Source organism: Panthera tigris, chromosome D4, assembly GCF_018350195.1.
Source record: "Panthera tigris isolate Pti1 chromosome D4, P.tigris_Pti1_mat1.1, whole genome shotgun sequence".
NCBI lineage: Eukaryota > Metazoa > Chordata > Mammalia > Carnivora > Felidae > Panthera > Panthera tigris.
In genome coordinates this window covers 87,786,024-87,806,632 of record NC_056672.1, presented here as the reverse complement: position 1 = coordinate 87,806,632, position 20,609 = coordinate 87,786,024, and the positions used below count along the sequence as shown (strand labels likewise).

The following is a 20,609-nucleotide window of genomic DNA, read 5'->3' as shown; positions in this document are numbered from 1 at the left end:
CCGTCCCAAGTCACCGGCTCGGGGTCCCCAGCGGGAACAGGAACCACGATTCCGAGCTCGAGCCCGCCCCCTTGTGGCCCTGCAGGACCTCCAGCCCAGATGGGCGCAGGCGTCCGCCTCCCGGGCACTTCACCACCTCGCAACCCTCCGGGCGGCCCGCGGGGACCCACACACAGTGGGTGTAGGAGGAGGGGTCCGCAGCCCAGGTGGCCCGAGGCGGGGGACAGACCGAGGCTCACCCTGCACTTCCACGGAGTGCTGCAGAACAGCCTCCCCGGCGGGGCTGGTGGCCACACAACTGTACAGGCCTCCGGACGCCTCCCCCAGGCTCTCCAGGCTCAGCACACGGCCTCCCGCCTCCAGCCACGTCTCGTTGCTCTCGGCCACAGGCAGCCCCTCGTGGTGCCAGGAGAGGGCGGGGGGCGGGTGGCCCCTGGCCACACACTCCAGCGCCAAGGGCCTCCCAGCCACAGCCTTCACCGCACGAGGTCCTCCTCCAGTGCCCTCGATGGTGGGCGGGACTAGGGAAGACGCACAGGGCCGCTCAGGGACCAGAGGGGGACACCAGTCTGCTCCCCGCCCGGCGGGCCAGCTCAAGCCCCTCGCCGACCCCACCCCATGGGAACAGCCTCCTCCCTCGCCTCCGCTAGCCGAAACCCCCTGTTCAGATGTCACTTCCTTCAGGAAGCCTCCCCAGACCCTGGCTGGAAGCCTTCTCTCCCTCCTCTGCCCCTTGGCCGCATCTCCTCCCCGCACCCCACCCCACCCCCGGCCCCCCACGGCTCACCGCTGCTTGTATCTTCCCTCGATTCCCACCACCCCTGCGGGCTCACCAAGAGCGGAATAAATAGCTTGTCGGTGTGTGTCTGCATATCTGCACACAGTAGGGCTCTGTATCTGCTGAATTCTAAGTGACGGGCTCCCCAGGGCCCAAAACCAGAACGACTGCCCCTTCAAGTCCCTTCCCTGGTCTGAGGAAGCGGATGCCTGGGGCGAGCCGAGCCCAGAGGGCCTGGTCTGTGGGGGCCCAGCCCTGGATGGCCAAGGGGGTAGCCAGAGGGGGACTTCTCTCTTCCCCCTGAGGAGGGCCCCCAAGTTGCTGAGACCACGGAGTCCTCACCAGGGGACGTGGGGGACAACTGCCTGGGACGAGCTTCTCAACCTTGTTTGGGTCACAAGCCCCTTTGAAAATTTTAAGCACACGTTTTCCATTCAATTCCCAGGAGGTCCCCCGATCCCCCAAAGGAGAGTCCTGGAGCTGGCAGCCGGGGACGCAGAGAATGCCCGTGGACCCCACACAGCCCAGCACCCAGGCCCCCCTCATCTTTGGGGGCCGGAACTCCAGAGCGGAATCCTCTCGAGGGGCCAGGATGACGCCACTGGCCTGCATTCTGGGTCTCAAACCTCACCTGCTCAGACTCTATCCCTGCCCACCTACACTTGGATTTTCCTCCCCTCTCCATGCATCCTAAGAGCCCAGCCCCTCACGTTGGGTCTACACCCAAGTAAACAGCACAAGATTTACGGTCAGAACCACCCCCCCCCCACCCCTGCTCCCCTCACCATGAACAGGGTCCCATCACGTCCTAGCAAGTGACCCTCGGCCAGTCTCTCATCCCCAGAGAACACCTGAGTGGGACCCAGGGCGACAAGGGCCCAGGCCCCTGAACCCTGATTAAATGAGCCGATGCTATGAAAAGCCCCAGGAGCCCCGGCTCACAGTGAGTGATTATCGCAGAGCAGTTAATTATTCACTGAAGGGAACGGAAAAGCGCTTCCCCCTGTGGGACACCTAGATTCTCCCCTGGGCTCTGCCTGGGCCCCCAGACAGGCCCTTCCGCCCCTGGCCTCAGCATCCTCGCCTGTCCAAGAGAGGGAAGTTGTTCAAGCTGAGATGGCCCTTCTCCCTGGCCTCAGTCTCATCACCCTGTACCTCTGGCCACTTCCCTCGGCGACTTTTGAAGACCGGGCCACCATGGCTCAGACCACCCCCTCCCCCACTGCCCACCGCTCACCATAAACCTCCAGCCTGGTGGTCTTCTCCGCGACCCCCACAGGGTTGCTGGCCTTGCAGGTGTAAGTGCCAGCATCCAAGCCCCGGGCCCTCTCCAGCTGCAGCTGCCGGCCGCCCCTGGTGTAGACGGCCTCAGCGCTGAGCGGGAGAGGGGCCCCGTCCTTGAACCAGGTGATGTTGGGAGTGGGCACTCCTCGGGCCTCGCACAGGAACCGCACCGGGTGGCCCTCCATGACAGCCACCTCGCTCGTCTCGTTGGAGCCCCAGATGGTAGGAGGGGCTGAGGACAATAGGAAATGCTGGTCACAGGAAGCCTCCTCAAGGCGGCTGGCGTCCCCCCCACCCCATGTCACTGGCTCCTGCGGGGTGTGGAGTGTGTGTGGGGGGGGCGGGGAGAGTGGGCATCTGGGGACAGACGGGAGAGGCCTCTTGGGACATGCTGGCGGCGGGGGCCACAGATCCGGGCTTTGGACGCACGCTGCCTCTAACTCACTGCGTGACCCGGCACAGGTCACTCCCCTCTCTGGGTCTCAGTCTCCCTGTCTGTAAAATGAGGGTCGGGCCTAAATCAGGGGTTCACTGCTAGTGACACCCACGGCGATCCTGGGAGCACGTGGGCACAGCACCAAATAGCACCGCATCTGAGAACGGACGGCTCCGCCCTTCCCAAACCCCTTCCATGCTGATTACAACAGACGGCAAGGCGCGGTTGGAGAGACTGTGCACTTAACCCTTCTAGCACTCCCTATATTAGCGCTCTTCTGCTGTATCTGTTCTCACGGCTTCCTCCCCGAAGGCCAAGTGGCCCTGACTTCCCACCTACACTCGAGACAGTAAATATCCTTTTAAATGAGTGTCTTTCCGTATAAAGTAAACAGAGTCGATTTAAAGAAACAGGGGCAGAAATGATCAACCCCAAGCAGGATTAGGAATAGCAAAGCTCGCAAAGCCGGGGATGGGGACGATGGGATTTGGGAGCGCCGGGCCAGATTCCCAGGCCCTCGCCCCAGATTTTACTGGACCGGGGCTGCTCCCCTAGGACCTCCCTCTGGGAAGTGGGCAGCCCGTGGTGGGGGCCGGGCTCACCGTGCATCCTGAGGCGGAAGTCCTTGGCCTGCTGGCCGGCGGGGCTGAAGGCCACACACTGGTACCGCCCCTCATCCCCCAGGTGACTGCTGGGGATCCTGAGAACCTGGCCGTCCTCCTGCAGCTGGACATAAGGGTCTCCCGGAGGGATGGGCCTGGGTCGAGAAAACGCCGCCAGTAAGCAGGGCCCGGCCACAGAGAGGCGGGCTTGCCACTTGTGAAAAGCAAGTCTGGAAGGTTCAGAGTCGCCGAAAGGTGGGTGGGTACAAACAGTGGCCGATCCCTACCATGGACTGTTATTCAGCCCTTGAAAGCAGTCACGCATAGGCGGATACTGCATTTCTGACAAACTGAAGGTCTGTGGCGACCGTGCCTCAAGCAGGCCAGTCGGTGCCATTTTTCCAATGGCGTCTGGTCACTTCGTGTCTCCGCGTCACGATCGTGGCCATTCTCACAATATTTCAAACTTCTTCGTTATATTTGATACGCCGTGATGTACAACGTACGTTTGTTGCACGGGGTTACAACTCGCTGAGAGCCCAGATGATGGTTAGCATTTTCTCAGCAATACGCTTTTTTTTTTTTTTTTTTAAGGTTTATTTATTTTTGAGAGAGCGCGCGAGCCGGGGAGAGGTCGGGAGAGGGGGACAGAGGATCCGAAGCGGGCTCCGCACTGACAGCAGAGAGCCCGACGCGGGGCTCGAACTCACGAACCATGAGATCATGACCTGAGCCTCAGTGGGACGCTCAACCCACCGAGCCACCCAGGCGCCCTGCGATGAGCTATGTTTTTAAACTATCTTTTAATTAAAGTACGTATGCTGTGTAAGTATATTGCACACTCAACAGACTAGAGTGTAAACCTAACTGTTCTTGGGAAACCAAGCAAGTCGTCTGATTTGCTTTATCGCCATATTTGCTTCACTGCGGTGTTCCGGAACCAAACCCGCGACAGCCCGGACGTGTGCCTGTACTGACACCTGCTGTGGCCCAGGTGGACCCTGTGAACTGAGCGCTCAGACACGTCAGACACAAAAGGCCCCCTGCCGTACGACTGCGTGGGATTTCCATGAAATCTAGGTAAATCTACAGACACAGCAAGCAGATGAGTGGTCGCCAGGGGCTGGGGAGTATGGGGGTCTCCTTTTGGGACGATGGAATGTTCCGGAACTAGACAGAGGTGGCGGTGCACATCACGGTGCGTGTACTAAATGCCCCTAGAAGCATGCACTTCAGAAAGGTTGATTTGATGTTTTGTGAATTTTACCTAAAAAAAAAAAAAGAAGTTTAAAGCAAAAAGCAAGACTGGCTGAGTCATGAAAAAATGCTGCTGGAGGGAGAGAGGAGGGCCCCCTGGGGAATTCCAGGCTGGAGTGGGAGGTGTCCCATGCTGACCCCCGCCTGGGCCCTGGAGGGAGGCACCTGCAGTGCTCACCAAGCTCCTTGCCCCCGTGCGCCCGGCTCTGGCAGAGGAACCACCCCCCACCTGCCAGGAAGACCACTCACTGCCCGTCCTTGGTCCATTCCACCTGGGGCGTGGGGACCCCCGAGGTCCGGCACTCCAGCTCCACCCCTGCACCGGCCAGGCCCAGCACCTCCTCCTGGGCAGCCCCGGCTCCCGTCACGGAAGGAGGGACTAGGGGGCAGGGGGCAGAAAGTCCTCAAACCCTGCACAGGCAAAGGCCCTGGGGCGGGCCTTTGTCTGTGCGGGTCCCCAGGTGCGCCCTTCCCTCCCCTCCGGTCCATGACTCGAAGCCCCCTGGCTGATCAGGACCCTGCTTGGTGCATCCTCCGCAGCTTACGCTACCGTTTTGTAGCACGTAACACAACGCTAATTACGTGGTTGATCATGTGACTATCTAACGTCTGCCCCGATGGCTCTGCGAGGACAGGGACGGAGTCCGTCATGGGCCCCCGGCTCTCAGCAGGCGAAATCTCCTCTTCCCCAGCCGGCGCCAAAGGGCAGGGGCTCGGGCCTCACTCACTGAGCACGAGGAGGTCGAAGTCCCTCTGGGCAGTCCCGGCCTGGTTCTCTGCCCGGCAGGAGTAGAGGCCAGCATCGCCCTCCTGGATCCTGGGAAAGTGGAGGGCCCGCGGCTTGTCCAGGAGGCGGTGACCACCCGCCTCAGGAATCTGGGTGGAAGAGGCCAGAGGGAGCTGATGACAGGGGTCCGGAACCTGGGGCTTCTTACTCCCAAAAGAGTGCCATGCCCTCTCCACCGTGCAGCCCCCTAGGCTTCCTCCACTGCCCACTGCAGTCCCCCAAACACCTGTCACATCTCCCCGCCACACCCGGCCCGTGCGGGAACCCATCCAGAAGGTCCTTATCCAAATCCCACCCACAGCCCAGCCACCCCAGAGGACACCCACCGGCTGCCCGTCCTTGAGCCACACGATCTCAGGGGCTGGAAAGCCATTCGCGTCACACTCCAAAGTCAGGGACTGCCCGGCCATGCCTGACACATTGGTCCTGTGCCCGTCCTCCCGGATGCTAGGGGGCACTTGGGAGCAAAGAGAAGCGGAGAAACCATCCATCCCCTCTCCGGACAGCCACCGCTACCCAGACCCCACGTGGGCCACTCTTCCTGGCCTGGACAGGCAGTCCCAACTCCTGCCCTTCCCCAGATCCTGAGGTCCCAGGAGGCCCGGGCCTGTCCCCGATCTGGCCACCGGGAGCCGTGTGGACCTGGGAATGCCAGAGCAGCCTTCCCGGGGACCCGCACGCCCCAGCTGTGCCCGGGCACCATGCCACCCTCTCTGACATTCAGCTCTGCAAGACGCTGGAGCCCCCGGATCCACCCGGGTCTACTTATAACCTGTTTGTCACGGTCACCTGGGAGGGACCCAAGTCACAACCTCTGAAGACGGGGCTTGGGTGTATCTTCATAACAAATTTCCCAGGCAAGATGTTATACGGGGAGCCAGGATGGCTGGTCACGGGGAGGGGGGAGGTGGCCCATCAGGAGCAGTTAAAACTTTCCCTACTCCTGTTAAGAGGAAGGGCCCCCTCCCTCTGCCCACAAGACCATGGAAAGGGTCAGGCGGAATAGGAGGCTCTCCCTGCTCTGGGACTCTCTCCCCTGCCACTGGTGCTTGTTATAAAATGAATTCACCGGGGCGCCTGGGTGGGTCAATCGGTCGAGCGTCCGACTTCGGCTCAGGTCATGATCTCACGGTCCGTGGGTTCGAGCCCCGCGTCGGGCTCTGTGCTGACGGCTCCGAGCCTGGAGCCTGCTTCCGATCCTGTGTCTCCCTCTCTCTCTGCCTCTCCCCCACTCTCACTTTGTCTCACTCTGTCTCTCAAAAATAAATAAACGTAAAATGAATTCACCTACGAGACCACCTTAAAAGCCATTTAGGGAGTTCTAGGTCCTTCCCCTTACACTGTCCCCATGGCGGTCTCTCTGGGGAAGGGGTGCCGTTGGGGTAAGTGAGCACAAGCCAGCCCCCACTCTGGGGGCCCTGCTTACCATAGACCACCAGCTTGGCTCTCCTGGACGTGGAGCCTGCCTCATTGGTGGCCTGGCACTCGTAGTCTCCGCTGTCGGTGGGCGAGACTGAGGCCAGAAACAGGGAGCCTTCATCCAGCACCTCCAGGCCTGGCCGGCCACGCAGGGGCTCCGAGGTTGGGCCCTTCCGCCACGTGACCTGCGGCTTGGGCACCCCTGGCAGGGCGCATGGAGTCATCAGCATGAACGCTCTGAAATCTGCCCCCCCTTGGGGCACCCACACTGCCCCCCCTTGGGCAAATGTCACTGGCCCTCCCGTGGGGGGCTCCGGGCAGCTCCTCGCCCCCTAGGCTGGCGGGAGCAGCTCCCTCGGGGCCCACACACCCGCTGCCTCCCACCTGTGCTGGGGGTCCGCTGGTCTCCCAGTGCCCTGAAGGCCACAGGAGAGGGGCCAGAACCCTCTTTCTGGTTCCCTCCTCAAAGAAGGGCCGCCTTGTGTGGGATGGCACTCCTGCCCCCCGTTACCCGCCCAGCGTTCCTCTTTGCCCGTCACCCCCAACTTCCTAACGTGCACAGGATGCACTCACTCAGGTTTCTTTTGTCTACCTTGGGGCCAAGGTCTTTGCTTTAACTCCCCGCTGTGCCCCCAGCTGCAAGCCCAGTGCCGGCCCATAGGAGGCGCTAAGTGAACGATCGCGCCTGCTGTGCTCGGCACCCATCTGGGGCCACTGGCCATACCGAGGTCCTCAGATGGGCGTTGTGGGACTGACCCGGGCTTCTGAGCACCACTCAGGCCCGTGAGGTGGCGGCACCCAGTGGTGGTGGGGTCACCCGAGCCCCAGCCCTGCTGACCTGCTCTACGACCTTGGGACAAGAGCAGCCCTCTGTCCCCTGGGGCCTCGGCCACCTTCCGTCCTTCTCCAGCCACATGCAGATGGGGGGCCTCCCTGGGGGGGGCACTCCCCAAACTCACAGGACGGCACCTGGCACCTCTGTCTCCCCCATCGCGCTCTGCCAACGTCAGCCATCGGGACCGCAACGTGGGCTAACACGCGTGGGCAAACGCAACACCCCACGCGCTCTCTGACACCTCCCGGGCAGCGTGGGGCCCCGGGTGGACGTGAACTCTCCCGTCTCACCCACTCCTTTACCCACAGCCATGGGGGGGGGGGCCACCCCATTTGGGTGGACACGTGGATGGCAGTCAGGACGTGGCACACTCAGGGCATCCCAGACTCAGGGCATCCCAGGTGGGGGACCCGGGCCCGCTCTGCCTGCGCTGGCCCCTCTGCCCCACGTGCTGAGCCTCCGCCTGCCACCCTGCTCTGTGCTCCTGCGTCATGTCACGTCCTCTGTGCCTGAGGCTTGAATCCTGGATCTTTTTTTTTTCTTCAGGCAAAACGTCTCTCCCCTGGATGAGCTCTAGCCACAGAACTGCCCTGTAGCTCAGCCCCGGAAGATTCCAGGGGACTCGGGGCCGGGGCCGTTGCTGAAAACCACTCCCCTCCCCTCCCCACTCCTACTTCACAGGGGCCAAGAGAGCGAGTCAGTGGCCAGGCTCCTGGCCTTTCTGTCCCACCCACAAGGAGGCGGCGGGCAGGGCCACCCTCCGCAGGTACCAGGGCTCCCACATTCCAGGCGCCGGGCTGGGCACTTTCTCCTTTAGCCCTCCGACCCCAAGGCCACGTGGCTGGTGAATGCCAGCGCCCAGCACTGCCCAGCAGCAAACACCTGCTTGAAAGGGAGAAGGCCAAGGGCAGCCTGCGGGCAGGCGCAGGCCAGGCATGGTTATCAGCGGGGGCTTGGGTTATGCTGATTCCGCTCAAGTCTGGTGCAGAGGACAAGCCCCTGACTGGCCAGGGATCCCCCTCCCCGCTCCCAGACCGCCAGACGGCTGCTTGCTGTTACCAGCGACAGGCACAAGGTGGCGCTCTGGCTGAGGGCGGCGCGTCGGCCCCTCCAGAGGAGCCGTTCTCAGAAAGGAGCCCCTGAGGTGCCCAGAGCTCCCACCCAGCACCTGCCTCCTACCTGGCCCTCCGTCAGGCCTGTTCCAGCAAACTCCCTGGTTCCAGTCTCCTGCCAGGCTTTCTGTAAGCTGTCACCTGCTCCTGAGACCCAGACACCCACCCTTCTGGAGAGCGCCCGCGCACAGGGGACACGGCAGGCCCTCTCGCCACAGAAGAGCCCGAAGCCAAAAGCGGCAGCTGGGGCAGGCAGTGCGGTCCACCGGGTCCGACAGAAAGGGAGGCTCTTCGTTCGACACATCGCCCTGAGCCCCTGTATGTGCTGGGCACGGTGCTGGGACCTAAGACTCCTGCTGTCCCCCAGAGCCCTCACAGCAGCCCCGCGTGGAGGGCCTGGAATGACCCCACTGTACAGACGAGGAAACAGAGGCTCAGAAAGAAGGTATAAACTGCCCCAAGAAGGTACCTGGCCTGGAAGGGCCAAAGCAGGGGTCAGCGCGGGGCAATTGGCCACAGAGGGACCCATCTTGGCCCCGCGGGATGCTGACCCCAAGGGGTGGTCTGCCTAGGGCCACGTGAGTCCATCTCTGGTAGAAAGTCTGGGGCGGGCTTGAAGAGTGGGGGCGGGGCACTGAGCCCCAATCCTTGGACCCTCGGGCCGTCCTCAGCCCAGCTGCCACATTTCCCAGGCAGAGGGGGCTGGGGTCAGCCCACACCACGCTTTGTGGGTCACCTCCCGGCTGCGCGACCCCTAACAAGTTGCTTAGTCCCTCTGGGCCTAGACTGCCCCTAACAGAAGAGAGCTAACGCTAACACCCATCCTACAGGGTCGTCGGCAGGATAAAATGTCTGGCGTGGCCTGGCTGGGAGTGAGGAACCCCCCTAACGCTCCCTGACCCATGGGCATTGCCCACAGTGTTTCCCAGTCCAACCCACCCCGGGGCCCGGCCTCACCTCTGGCAGGGCACGGCAGGCTGGCGTTCTCTCCTGCCACTCTCTCCAGCAGGCCGCCAGTCTCATCGGCCTCCCAGTGCGGCGGCTCTGGGGAGAGGCAGTGTGGCCGCACTTACACCCAGGCCGGTGGAGAGGGCGTCCCATCCAGAACCCGGCCAGGCACGAGCCCCACCTCCCACGGGCTGGCGCGCAGAGAGGTCGCCAGGGCCACGAGCGACCCCACGGGCTTGGGACGCGAAGCTTGGCAGGGTCCTGCCCCGCGCTCCCCTCCAGCAGCGGCTTTCCGGGTTTGTCTTACGCTCGTAATAGTGAAAAATGCGGCACCACTGATCCAGACCAGACCTCCCCGTGCACCAGGATGCTTCTCACACATTCTCTCGGACCCCTTGCTATTATCGGGCCCATTTTACAAGGGACAAAACTGAGGGTCAGAGAGTGTAAATGGCCTACAGTCGTCCAGCCAGAAAGCGGAAGGAGCTGAGTCTCGGCCCAGGCACCTGCTCTTTGATCATGACTCCGTGGCACCTTCTGGCCACCCCGGAGCAGAGAGGGTGCCCACGAGGCTGACCTAAGGCTCCCTCACACTGGACGCTCCCACCGCCTCAGGGGCTAGCGGCCGGGAGGAAGGAAGGGGTTAAGAATCTCAGAGGCCCAGGGGCGCCTGGGTGGCTCAGTCAGTGAAGCTCCATCCGTGAGTTCGAGTCCCGCATCGGGCTCTGCACTGCCAGCTCGGAGCCCAGAACCTGCTTCAGATTCTGTGTCTCCCTCTCTCTCTGCCCCTCCCCCGCTCATCCTCTGTCTCTCTCTCTCTCTCTTTAAAAATAAATAAACATTAAAAATAAAAAAGACTCTCAGAAGCCCAGGCTACTGTTGGGGGTGGGGGTGGGGGTGCGGAGCGGTGAGTTGGGGGGGTTCAGGGGAGACTCACCCAGCACCCTGAGCTCCAGCTCCCAGGCATCCACGCCGGCGATGTTGGAGGCCTCGCAGCGGTACAGCCCCGCGTCAGAGGCCTGGATGGCCGAGAAGTGGACGGAACCCTCGGGGCTCCCGCCCCGCAGGGCCACCCCGTCCTTGGACCAGTTCAGCCGGGGCTCCGGGCTGCCCTCGGCCACGCAGTTCAGGTCCAGAATCTCTCCTGCCAGCACCTTCAGGACCCGCGGGCCCGGCTGCACCTGAGGGGGCACTGAAGAGCCCCGGGGAGGGGGATCCCAGTCACTGGGGCCCCAGGTGGGGGGGCGCAGAGCCCAGACCCACCTGCCCTTACTTCCGGGGATCGCCAAGCAGCAGGGATCACTGTAGGGCGCAGCCTAAGGCTGACCATTCCTCCTTTTGTCAGGAAAGGGCAGCAGGACGCCCCAGGTGATTCGCCCAAAGTGAATCGAATCCGCCTTTCGCCTGAACGCACGTGCTCTCATCGCAGAATCGTTTCTTTCTCCTCCTTCTTTCTCCCAGCTTCTTTCTCCTCACCCGCTCTCCCCGCCATCCCCCTACTCCTGCTCCCTCCCTTCCCTGGGCTGGGGGGAGATGGGGGCCATCATTCCTTCCACGTTTACATCTCCTCTGTCCCACTCCGGTCCTTCCTCCGGGCTGGTGATACCAAGCCCATTTCGCAGATGAAGAAGCTGAGGCTCAGAAGGGTCAGGTGATTGACCAGAGTCACCCAATCCCTCAGCGGAGAGGAACCCGAGCCAGCCCCAGCCCTGAGTCTGTCTGAGCGGGAATCCAGGCCGCTTCCCTGGGCCACCCCAGGACCTCGGTGTCCAGGAGCACGAGGGTGCCCGTGCCTTGCCCGCCCCTCACACCTGCTGAAAACAACAGCAGGTTCCACTGTTGACGCTTCCCCTTCTGACAGCTATGGGATGGGCGTGACTGTGGCCCCTGGTTTACGGAGGAGGAAACCAAGGCTCAGAGAGGCCAAGCGGCTGGCCAAGGTCACACAGCCCATCAGTGGTAGCAGAGTCAGGACTCACATCCGGTCCTCCTAACTCTGGGGCCTTGCTCACCACCCAGCCCCCTCCCTCCCCCCGCCCCCTGCCACTGCCCTATCTCTCATACGCTCACGCAAGCCAACAGCAAACCTTTCACCCCTTCCCTCTCTGAGCCTCAGCCTATCCACCTGTAAGATGGGGTGTTAGCTTAGATCGGGGTCTCTTTTTCCATAAAGGGCAAGAGAGTAAATATTTCAGCCTTTGCGGGCCAGATGGCCTCTCTCTCAACTACTCAACTCGCCCCTGTGGCTTGAGAGAAGCCAGAGACCACACGGACACGAGTCTCAGGTTCTAAGAACGCTGGTTTTGCGGACACTGAAATCGGAATCTCCTGTAATTTTCACGCGTCACAAAAAATGTTGTTTGGGTTTTTTTCCCAATCGTTTAAAAAAGCGGATACCGTTTTTCACCGGTGGGCCATGTGAAAACAGGAAATGGGTCAGACATGGCCCGCGGACCACAGTCGGTTGGCCCCTAGCGTTGGTAATCCCCTGGGGCTTTTGAAGCTAATAAGCTCCCTGCCTCTCTGGGGGAGCGACAGCATGGCTGGCCTCTGTGGACGGGACCGAGACATCCAGGGGAATGTCCACCCCTGGGGCCCCAGCCAAGTTGGGAACCAGAACCCTTTCATGGGTTCCCCTCTGACCCTTACCACCCTAGGCCCACCCTGGGCCCTGCCCTCTGTTCTCAGGGGGCCCCATCCGAGGGTACAGGGGAAGGGAGATAGGGACTGAGGAGATACAGGGCTGGAGGACCCAGAGGGGAGGGGAGGAAGCACTGGAGGGCCCCACGAAGAGGCGACAGGGCCTGGCCTGCAAACAGGGAAGGACACTGAGAAGGCCTAAGAAAGATGGACGGAAGGGAGGGGCCGTGGGCGAGACCCCGGCCACCAGCCCGGGCCCTACCTTGCACCCGGAGCATGTAGTGCTGAGAAGCGGACCCAGCAGGGTTGCTGGCTGTGCATCTGTAGAGGCCACTGTCACCGACCTGGGCCTGGGCCACACGCAGGGAGCCTGATGGCAGGAGGCGATGCCTGCAGGAGTGAGGGGCATTGGTGAGACCCCAACCAATCCTAGCCCCGCCGGAAAGACCTCAAGACTCCACTTGAGCACCCGCCTCCCCCAGCAGATGGCCAGATTCTGTGTGGGCTCAGCCCGGGGCCAGGCACATGGTCACCAATTAACTCTGTCTCTTCTGCATGCCCTGCCCTGAGGCGGGGGACGAGGCCGGTCATACACCCTCCCCACGGCTTCCCAGGAGAAGCTGCCAGCCCAGAGGCCCTCTGAGGCTAAGTGCCAGGGCCGGCCAGACTCCGAATCCAGTGCATTTTGGTATTCTGTCGTCCAGCCCTGCGCTGGGCCCTCGGGAGGAAGCTGTGCAGGCCCCTCGTCATTGCCGTCCCCAACCTGGCCCACCTTGCTAAAGCCACCTGGCCCCCCTCCCAGAGGGATCTGGGACCCCCAGCCAGGCTCCTGCAGCTGGGCTGGACCCCAAGGGGCCCCAGCAGACATGATGTCACCGGCCCATATGTGCTGGCTCCGTGAAGCCCCTGTCCCCATAAATCGGGAGGGCAGCTGCGGCCACTGGCCCCAGCTGGCCCCAACTGCAAGCGGCCAGCACGGGGGTGGGGGACCCCAAAGGCCAGCCGCCAGCCTGTGCTCCTAGTATAACAGCTGGGCTCTAGAGTCCAACAGTGCTGGGGTCCCCACTCCCCTTTCTGCTGAGTGTCGGTTTCCTCCTCTGCAAAATGGAGGTGACAATGATCCCCATCTCCCAGGCAGCTGCAAGCAAAGTGCTGGGCATGCGCTTCTCAGACGGGTCCTCATTGCTGGCAGTGGGCTGCCTGTGTGACCTCGGGCTACTAGTTTTGCCCTGCTGGGCCTCTGTCTTCCCATCTGTAAGATGGGGTAATAATCCCCCTGCCCAGTACCCCCTCCTCCGAAGCATCCAGCAGGCACTTGGTGCCAAGCTCTCTGAGGACAGTTAGTGACAGCGGGTGATGGCCTCAGAGCCCCGGCACCGGGCTGGACCACTGGGATCCAACCCTGTTGGGCCACATGCTTGCTGTGTGAGGTTGGCCTGGTCATTTAACCTCTCTGTGCCTCACTTGTCTCGTTCTGGAAACTGGAGACAATATCACACGGGGGCGCCTGGGGGGCCCAGTCAGCTAGTGTCCGACTCTCGGTCTCGGCTCCGGTCATGATCTCACAGTTCCTGACTTTGAGCCCCACATCGGGCTCCGGGGTCCGTGCTGACAGGGCAGAGCCTGCTCGGGAGTCTCTCTCTCCCTTTCTCTCAGCCCCTCCCCACCTCGTTCTGTTTCTCTCTCAAAAAAAAAATACACTTTTAAAAAGTAAAATAAAATAAATAAAATAAAAACATTCATATGAATGGCTTCACGTGTATGTGCGTAGATCTAATTTGTTCATTTTTCACCACTGCATAGTAGTCCCTCGCGTGATGGTACCACAATTCATGAATCTGTTCCCCTGCGGAGGACATTTAAATATTTAGATATTCTTTCTTTTTCTGTCCTCTCCTCTCCTCTCCTCTCCTCTCCTCTCCCCTCTTCTCTCCTCTCCTCCCTCCCTCCCTTTCTTTCCTTCCTTCCTTCCTCCCTCCCTTCTTCCCTCCCTCCTTCCTCCCTTCCTTCTTTCCTTCCACCGCCAGACCTTTCTGCACACTGCTCTATGGGTCCTGCCTGAACAGGACCAGGAGTCCTGGGCCAGGGCTCACACACCATCAGCCGTCATGGGCACAGACGCCTCACTGACACCTTGCAGGGCAGGGCTTCTCATCAGAATCTCCAGGCTTCGTGTGAAACACGCAGATTCCCAGCCCCACCTGGGGCTCTGATGGCGGGGGGCAGGAACTGGGGTTTCACCAAGGTCCTAGGTGGCTCTGACATAGGTCAGGGGACTAGCCCTTGGGCACACTGTCCAGGGACACGAGGAAGTGTCCCCACCCTGAGAAGCATCACGAAAGAGCAGACGGGAGCAGGGCTTTGAGTGAGCCCGCGTGAACCACCGTCTGCCACCGTGGGCCAAGGACTCCACCTCCAGGGGACTCGGGGTCCTCATCTGGAGTCACAGGAGGTGGCAAGCATGAAGTGACACGGCGCACGCCAAGCTCACGTGCCTGGGACGTAGTAAGTGCTCAGTAAATAGCCCTGCTGTTAGCACGACCCGCTAGTGTCCGGGGTCTCCTTGCGACTCTCCTCCGATCAGCGGGGCTGCCCTGAGCTGGTCACTTGATCTCTCAAAGAGGAGGAAAAACACCGCGCAGATCCTGATTCGTCCCAGCGACGGGTACACGTCTCCCCCGTGTGGCATCGCTTCCCTGACTTTTCGCATCCACAGGTTTTTATATACTTTTTAATTAAATGATATTGACATCCACCAACCAAGGGCCAGGTCCAGTTTGAGGCTGGAACATATATATACACTCCGTCTACACGGTTCCCTCCCTCCCAGGACCTCACTGCAAACCTCAGCGGAGAACATGGGGACGGCGTGGGTCAGCGGCAAGAGGTGCGGGCTGGGAACCAGAGCTCGGGATCCGACATCTGCTTCTGCTACAGACGTGCTGTGCAACCTGAGGCAGGCAGTCAATGTCTCTGAACCCCAATTGCTTCCCATTTGAAGAGGCAGCTCCGGATTCTTTTATTCAGAAGCTGCCTTCTAGTTTTGAAAACTTCAGAGACCATAGAACCCCTCGCTCGCTCTCTCTCCCTCAGCAAGACCTTTAAAGGATAGGAACTGGGAGCTTCTGGGAGAAAAATAATCAGGGCCGCCTGGGTGGCTCAGTCAATGAAGCGTCCGACTCTCGATTTCGGCTCAGGGCACGATCTCGGGGTTCGTGAGCTCGAGCCCCGCGTCGGGCTCTGCGCTGACAGCTTGGAGCCTGCTTGGGATGCTCTCTCTTTCTCTCTCTTTCTCTCTCTTTCTCTCTCTCTGCTCCTCCCCCACTTGCGTGACCCATTCTCTGTCTCAAAATGAAGGAGCTTCAACTAATTAGTAATCATAATAATGAAAGAAATTTCCAGAAGGGGAAAATTCCCCCCGATGAAAGCAGGCATCTTGTCTTTCCTATGACCAGCCCCAGGTCATTTCTCAGAAAGGGAACGCTGTTAGTTTACCACAAAGGAAAAACGGAATGAAGGGAGAATCCATTTTACAGATGGACAAGCTGAGGCCTAGCAGAGGCCAAAGGACCCCATTACCTGCCCCGTGGAGCCTGTGTCTGCTGTCACTGACAGAATGGCCATATCACTGCTTTCCCTCAAGCCCTCTGCGGTTGCCCCGCAAAATCCAAGCATAGCCTCCTGGCCTGTGTGGACCTTACACGGACCAGTCCCCCGCCCCAACCCCTGACGGACCACCGTTCCTCCTCGAAGGACCGGCTTCGTCTCACTCTCATCCCTTTGCCCGTGCCGCTCTTCCTACCTGGGGCACCCCTCCACCTCCTGTCCACCCAGGTTATACCTGCTCGACCTTCAGTACTTAGACATCACCTCCTCCAGGAAGGCCTCCTGCCTCGATGCCCCAAGTCTGGTAGGTGCAGCCCGTGAACTCCCACGGCTGCCTGTCCTTTCCCCTCCCTGTCGCAGCCCTCTCCACCACACTGGCTTGGGACCCAGCTCTCCCTCCCCTTCCTCAGGCGCTCTGCAGGTCTGGGGGCTGCAGCCTGGGGGTGGGGGCCGGGGAGAGGTGGGAGGAGGCGGGGCGAACACTGCTGCTGCGTGCATGTGGTGTGATCAGTGGCGGCCCCTCCGGCGTGGCCGTGGCCGGAACAGCCAGACGGCTGCCCGAGGCACTGAGATGAGAACCAGGGAATTTCCTGTTTTGTTTTTTTAATTTTTTTTTTTTAATATTTATTTATTTCTGAGAGAGCACGAGCAGGAGAGGGTCAGAGAGAGAGGGAGACACAGAATCCGAAACAGGCTCCAGGCTCTGAGCTGTCAGCCCAGAGCCCGACGCGGTGCTCGAACTCACGGACCGCGAGATCGTGACCTGAGCCGAAGTCGGCCGCTCAACCGACGGAGCCACCCAGGCGCCCCGGGAATTTCCTGTTTATGACACGCATCGGGCTCGAGCCTTCGCAGATGGCTGCAGCTGCGAGGTTCACACATGGTTCAGGGAAGCCGCCCCTCCTGCCCCGGGAGATGCCCTGCCTCCGGTGACCCGATCCTGGAGCCATTACGGCAGCCATCACACCTGTGATCACCTGTCAAGGTTGACGCTTCTAGAAGGGGAGGGGCCGGGTTCCTGCCCTGTCCCCAGCCCTTAACACAGCCCCTGGCCCCCAGTAGGTGCTCGATAAAAATGTGATGGCAAATCCCAGATGTACACACACACACACACACACACATATACACACACACACGCGTGCACACCCTTTCCCACCTCTGCTCACACTGTGTCCCCCCATGGTCTCAAGGGCACACCCTCCTGCCCTCCAGACCCCCTTCAAGGCAGCACATGCTCCAGCCCCTCCAGGAAGCCCTCCCTGACCCTTGCTCTGCTCTGAGTTGCATGGAGCCCAGCTCAGCCAGCTGCTCGCTCATTCATTCATTCATTCATTCATTCATTCGACAAAGAGCCGCGGGGTTCCGGGTGCGCCGGCTGCCGCAGGGGCAGAGAAAATACTCTCATCTCCAGGCTGCTCAGAGTCCGGGTGGCTTGTCTACACTCAGCCCCTCTGGCCGGGTCCCGTGGTGCCCATCCTGCTGCCCCCGTTTCGGGCGGAACGCGGACTTGACTTTGGACGCTGCGCCCGTGCTGCCAGCCGCCACGGTGCTCTAGAATGTTCGGTTCTGAAACTTACTTCCCCTGACTGTTCTCCAGAATGAGAGCTGCTGGCCATAAGCTAATAAGACCCCTTGCCAGGCCAGGGAGCGGCACAAACGGTGAGGATCCACCAAGGTAAAGACCCCACAGGAGGGCACCGGGGTGTCGCCACCACGCCACCGGCTCCCAGTGAGGAGGCAGCTTTTCTCCAGGAGCACCAGAACCCCGCTGGCAGCCCGCTTCTCCACTCGGGGCCAAGTGGGCCCAGAGAGGCGGGTGGGCGCGCCAACCGTCCCGCAGCATCCCGGGGATGCTCCATCCGCTCACTGTCCCCTCCCCGCCGGCTTGCCCCCCTCCTCCCCCAGATGCGTCTGGATCGGCCCGGTGGGGGACCCTGGCCCGCTGCCCCCGGAGCTGGAAAGCTGGAGCCCGAGCCAAGAGCACTCACAGCTGTCCCAGCTACACATCAGAACCACAAACAAACACTGTTGCCCGGCAACACGGCCTCGCCCCAGCATCCTGGGGCTGAATCATGGGACCAGAGCCACCAGGAGCCGTCTGGCCACCATCGTCTGCCGTGAGCTCTCCGCCCGGCCCTTTCATTTCTCAGACGGGAAGACTGAGGCCCAGAGCGGGGAAGGGTCTCGCTCACGTTCACTCAACGAGGTGGGGACAAGGCTGGGATGGGATCCCAGGTCTCTTGCCGCGTGATGTCACGCACAGCCAGAGCCCCGTCTCTCTCCGAGAGCCTTTTCTCTCTGCCGCTGCTGCGGCGCGGGGCTGGGCACGCGAGATGGCTCGCGAATCCTGCCGACTGCAGTTCTGAATCACGAGCCGGATGGTCTTTTCACAAACAGCAGGCCTCACAGGGTAAGAAGCACCCGATGACCATTCCCACCCCAGGACTCGGTTGTTTGCTTTGGGGACTATACCCCAAGGAAATGACCCAGAAGATAAAGAGAAGCGTTTGTGGGATGATGTCCCAACAGCCCATTTATTACCGCTGAAAGCTGGCAATGGAGCCTATGGCCCCAAACAGAGGAACAGCTTAGCAACCATGAGAGCTGAGCGCCCTGGAATGTTCGTTTGCCCTTTAAACGAAAAGCAAGTGATAAGGGCCAGGATGAATCAAGAAAATGGGTAAATGGGGGGGGGGGGAATGTCAATGATAAAGGCATAACAGAAGGTGCACTAAGTTTAATTCTAGAAAAGCACCTACATGAACAACTTGGACAGGGTTGTGGACACAGGTGAGTGATTTAGAGTTCAGTGCCATTCGAGCTCGTACCGTTCTCTTTCTGTTAGGACGTACTGACTCAGAGCACAGAGGAGCCCGGAATATTCTCTAGACCCCGCAGAGAGAGCAGCGGCCTGCCTAACGTTGGCCCAGAAGCCTGATGTAAATGCATCTACGTTTGTAGACTTGTCTGTGTGTGTGTCCCTATGTGTGTGTGTGTGTCAGGACCCAGCCCTGGGACTCAGAAGGTCAGGATCCCAGTTTTCCACACCTCATGTTCTGTGTCTCCTCCTCAGTGCACCGGGTATGGTGACGCTCCATGCAGCCACCTCCAGGGGGGCCACTCTGACCAGAGAGAAATGGAGGGGGCCTCTGACACTCACCCACATCGTGGGGACCGCCCCCCCCCCCCGGAGCTACCAGGGAACTTTGAGGAAACACCAGCATTGGAGCTCTGCTGGCGACCCTAACCACAGCCAAGGCCGAGAGCCCCTGGCCCGCGTCACCCAGGGTCAGGAAAGACGGGCCCAGGGCAACCACAGAGCAAATGCTGGCTTTTCATCCTTGAGGACAGAAGGAAGAGGGGAGGGGAGGAGGGAGAAGGAGCGGACAGACAGCAGCTCCCTCCCTGCCCAGCACTGCCACGCTCGGCTCGCTCGGTGCCTGTTTCCAGGGGGTTTTTAAATCTCCGTTTTCTGGCCGGAGGATGGTCGTATGACTAAGGGCAGCTGTGTGTCCGCGAGCAAAGCTCAGTTCTGCGGGGGGGAGGTTGTGGGAGCCGCAGGGAGGCCCAAAGAGCCAGGGGGACCCAGAGAGCCTGCGGACGAAGCTGCAATGCAATCGAACTTGCCGAGGTCACTCCCCCTGGCCGGCACGGCAACAACAGAAACGTCCATCAACAGGCGGATGGACAGACAGAAGGTGGTCTTTCCACACAAAGGAGCATCATTCAGCCGCAAAAGAGAACGAAGCCCTGCTCCGTGCTGCAACATGGATGGGCCTCAAAAACGTGTCGAGTGCAAGGAACCAGACCCCCAAAGCCACATATCACACGATCCCACTTCTACGAAACGTCCAGAATAGGTTAAGTCCCGAAACAGAAAGCAGATGAGGGGTTGACATGGGCCGGAGGGGGGAAGGGGCAGGAATGGAGGCAGCTGCCAAGGAGTGTGGGGTTTAGGGGCGGGGTGATGGCATTGTCCTAAACGTGGCTGTGGTATGGCCGCACCCTCCCGAATATCCCCAAACCCGAACTGTCCTGCGTGTGAATCGTATCTCGATAAAGCTTATATATTTTAAACAGCAGGTGAGAATGCGGGGCGCCCGGGTGGCTCAGCCGGTTAAGCATCTGCATCGCGATTTTGGCTCAGGTCATGATCTCCCCGTTCGCGGGATCAAGCCCCGCGTCCGGCTCCTCGCTGCGCGTGGGGCCTGCTGGGGATTCACCCTTTCTTTCTCTCTTCCCCTCCCCTGCCCGTGCATCCGCTAAACACTGCGTATCCCTCGCTGCATCGCACGAAGTAGTGAGCACTATTTAACCAACATCCGCCGTGCAGGTGAAAAACAGGCCAGGGGGAGCCGGCAGCCACCTGAGGCCACACGACAGCAGCTGGGACCCCCAGCCAGGTGGGATGATCCCTGCCAGGTGGGACGAACTCCGGGGTCTAAGCTCCTCACCCGGCCCCGCCCCCCCCCACCTTAGATAAACTCCTAACTGAGATAAACTCCCAGAAACTCTGGAGAACGCTGTATGCCAGCAAGAAGCAGAGGGGAACAGAACAGGACTCCGGATTCCACAAACAGCTCCCACAATTTATGGCTCCCGGTTGATCTATTAACACATCACGACAAGGAAGGGCGAACAAGTGAGCGCTGTGTGTTTCCTCGTCTCCGTAACGAGCCATAAAGAAACAAGCACCCGGCCGGCCGTCGCCTCCACACAGGAGTTAACACCAGGCTTTGTGGGGAGAGCAGTAGGCTCCCCCGGCCTCCCACCCCCGGTTCCCAGGACACACGCAGCTGCGGGGACACCAACAGGGCGTGGGGGTGGGGGCACTGCAGACCCTGCCCAGGCCCGGGACCCCGGCCGCCTTCAGGGGTGCGGGCTCCACGGTTTGGAAGGGCTCAC

The 20,609-nt window shown here is 60.8% G+C and overlaps 1 protein-coding gene and 1 long non-coding RNA gene across 2 annotated transcripts in view; one reads left to right on the top strand and one right to left on the bottom strand.

Annotated features, from left to right (window-relative positions):
- HMCN2 (hemicentin 2) overlaps positions 1-20,609 on the bottom strand; it is a 143,965-nt gene that overhangs the window by 62,355 nt on the left and 61,001 nt on the right. The window contains 10 exon segments of the mRNA XM_042963505.1: positions 240-521; positions 2,016-2,294; positions 3,101-3,255; positions 4,607-4,736; positions 5,086-5,233; positions 5,471-5,601; positions 6,571-6,765; positions 9,468-9,554; positions 10,396-10,650; positions 12,361-12,488. Coding sequence (XP_042819439.1) covers positions 240-521; positions 2,016-2,294; positions 3,101-3,255; positions 4,607-4,736; positions 5,086-5,233; positions 5,471-5,601; positions 6,571-6,765; positions 9,468-9,554; positions 10,396-10,650; positions 12,361-12,488 — 1,790 coding nt within the window.
- LOC122233001 lies at positions 17,646-19,757 on the top strand. Its single transcript, XR_006210396.1, has 3 exons — positions 17,646-18,114; positions 18,550-18,643; positions 19,384-19,757. It is a non-coding gene; the product is annotated as an uncharacterized LOC122233001 (long non-coding RNA).